The following is a 2,114-nucleotide window of genomic DNA, read 5'->3' on the forward strand; positions in this document are numbered from 1 at the left end:
ATATATATATATATATATATATATATATATATATATACACCATAGTAATATTCCAGAAACAAATATTCCAAAAAATAAAATAAAATTGCAAAAGCATTGCAAAAAAATTGCAAACATTTATTTTCCGTCACTCTGTCCTCTTTGTACAAAAGATCTGGACCACTTGAACAGTTTTTTTCAAGAACAAGTAAACATTAACACTAAAACATCTGAAACATTCTATTTTATTATTATTTCACTGAATATATGTTTACTTTATCTACATCCAGACAGTCATAGCGACTGGCCTGCCAAGTTTCTTATTGATTTATTTTCAAGGCCCCCTTCCTGCTTCCTTTATGTCTATTATGAGGATCTGTTTTGTTGTTATACTGACTTGCGTGTAAGAGTATGTTTTCATGTGTCTGTGTACCTAAAGCCAATGTTTGCTTGTTTCATTTCTGTAAACTCTTGTATCACTCTCTATTTCTCTCTCTCACTCTCTCTCTCTCTCTCTCTTTCGCTCTCCATAGGGAAAAGAGATTATTGAATTTCACCTCAAACAACTGGAGGAAGAGGGCATTACCCACGTGCCCCACTGGGCACCTCCTCCTGCCCCCACCCCGTCTCATGCCGTGCCTGTCAGCTCAGCCAGAGCTATCCCAGCATGCAGCAGTAGAACTCACCCCGGCTCCACGGACGTCCTGCCAGGCTCTCCGGATGGTGAGATGAATCATAGTGCTCACTATGTGCTCATAAATATAATAATGTGGAGGAGGAATGAAAAGATATTGCACATCAACAAAATCTAGTGAGCTGACTTGCTGTCTACTGCCTTAAAGCAGTGTCCTAACTGAAAGAAACCTCTTAGGTTATTGTGACTTATTTGCAGTAATCCTCACACAAACCGCACAGGGTAATCCAATCACTATTGATTTCAAAATAGATTTGTGTTAGCATGTTGCTAATTCCAATTCCATTATACACCAATCATAAAAATATGCTCTATGTCTTTGAAAAGAGCCAATGATCTCTGACACGTTTCTCAACTGTTTGTTGGTTGTGTGTTGTTCACAGACAAGTTAGATGCAGACTACATCTGCCGTTATCTGGGAAAGCTGACCCCTTTCCAAGAGAGCTGTCTCATTCGCCTACGACAATGGCTGCAGGAAACACACAAAGGCAAGGTGAGTGCAACATCTAAAATGAAACGGAAAGAAATTAATATTTTTTTATTCAGCAAGGATGCATTCAATTGCATCAAATTGATCAAAAGTCACAAAATTCTATTTCAAATAAATAATGTTTTAAAACTCAAGGAGCACAACAGTTCCCCTTCAGGAACTCGAGCTGCATTGGAAACGCTTTGGGAACGCCCCCAGCGTGACCATGCTCTGAATCACATATGAAATCAGTCCAATAGATGGGCGAGACGTCATGGTCGATAAAAACTATAAAAGCACGTGCGTTGGAACCGGCGTCAGCTTTTTGTCATTCAGCAAGCACTCTGTGTGTGTGTCAGTCGCTATCTGTTTGTGAGTCTTATTTAGTGTTGTTTGTAGACTTATAAGCTCCATTATGCCAAGCTTCAGCAAAAAGAAGCATTTGGGCAAGAGCAGACAGCATTCAGGCTGTGTGTTCCTCCCTGCCCGTGCTATATTTCGGGTGGGGACACACACAGTTTGTGTGTTGTCTGCTTTGGAGCGAACCACGCAGACTCAGCTCTCGAGGGAGCTGCCCGCATGGCGAGCGTTTGTTACTGCCTTGCTTCGCTCTCGGAAGGCTCTCTTTGAGGAGGGAGCCTTCACCGGCGTTTCTCGCGCCACCGGCCCTGCTTCTTCCGAAGGCTTCTAGCGGAAGGCGGATCTGTGGACCGTCATTCCCACTGGATAGTCTTCAGCTAAAACTTCCTGACGCCTAAGGCCCAGGACTTCTGAGGGCCAGCCCCCTCGGAGGAAGAGTGGTGTACAGCGCATTACACGGTGCCCGTCTCTCCTCAGTGCCCTCAGGAGATCGGTCTGCCAACCCTGCCGGAGTTCCAGGGTGCAGCGGTCTCCGGCGAGCCCTTCTCTCAGTTACCGCCCGGAAACGTAGCGGTGCTAAGAGGCTCGCAACCTCCATGGAGGTCTCTAGAG

At 44.4% G+C, this 2,114-nt stretch overlaps 1 protein-coding gene across 3 annotated transcripts in view; it reads left to right on the top strand.

Annotated features, from left to right (window-relative positions):
* The window catches only part of LOC107665584 (SEC14-like protein 1), a 27,342-nt gene that overhangs the window by 8,852 nt on the left and 16,376 nt on the right, over positions 1–2,114 (top strand). For all 3 annotated transcript variants that reach the window (XM_016456507.1, XM_016456516.1, XM_016456521.1), the window contains 2 exons: positions 513–702; positions 1,057–1,166. In XM_016456507.1, coding sequence (XP_016311993.1) covers positions 513–702; positions 1,057–1,166 — 300 coding nt within the window. The remainder of the gene's footprint in view (positions 1–512; positions 703–1,056; positions 1,167–2,114) is intronic.

The sequence above is a fragment of the Sinocyclocheilus anshuiensis genome, unplaced genomic scaffold (assembly GCF_001515605.1).
Source record: "Sinocyclocheilus anshuiensis isolate Anshui unplaced genomic scaffold, SAMN03320099.WGS_v1.1 scaffold229, whole genome shotgun sequence".
Taxonomy (NCBI): domain Eukaryota; kingdom Metazoa; phylum Chordata; class Actinopteri; order Cypriniformes; family Cyprinidae; genus Sinocyclocheilus; species Sinocyclocheilus anshuiensis.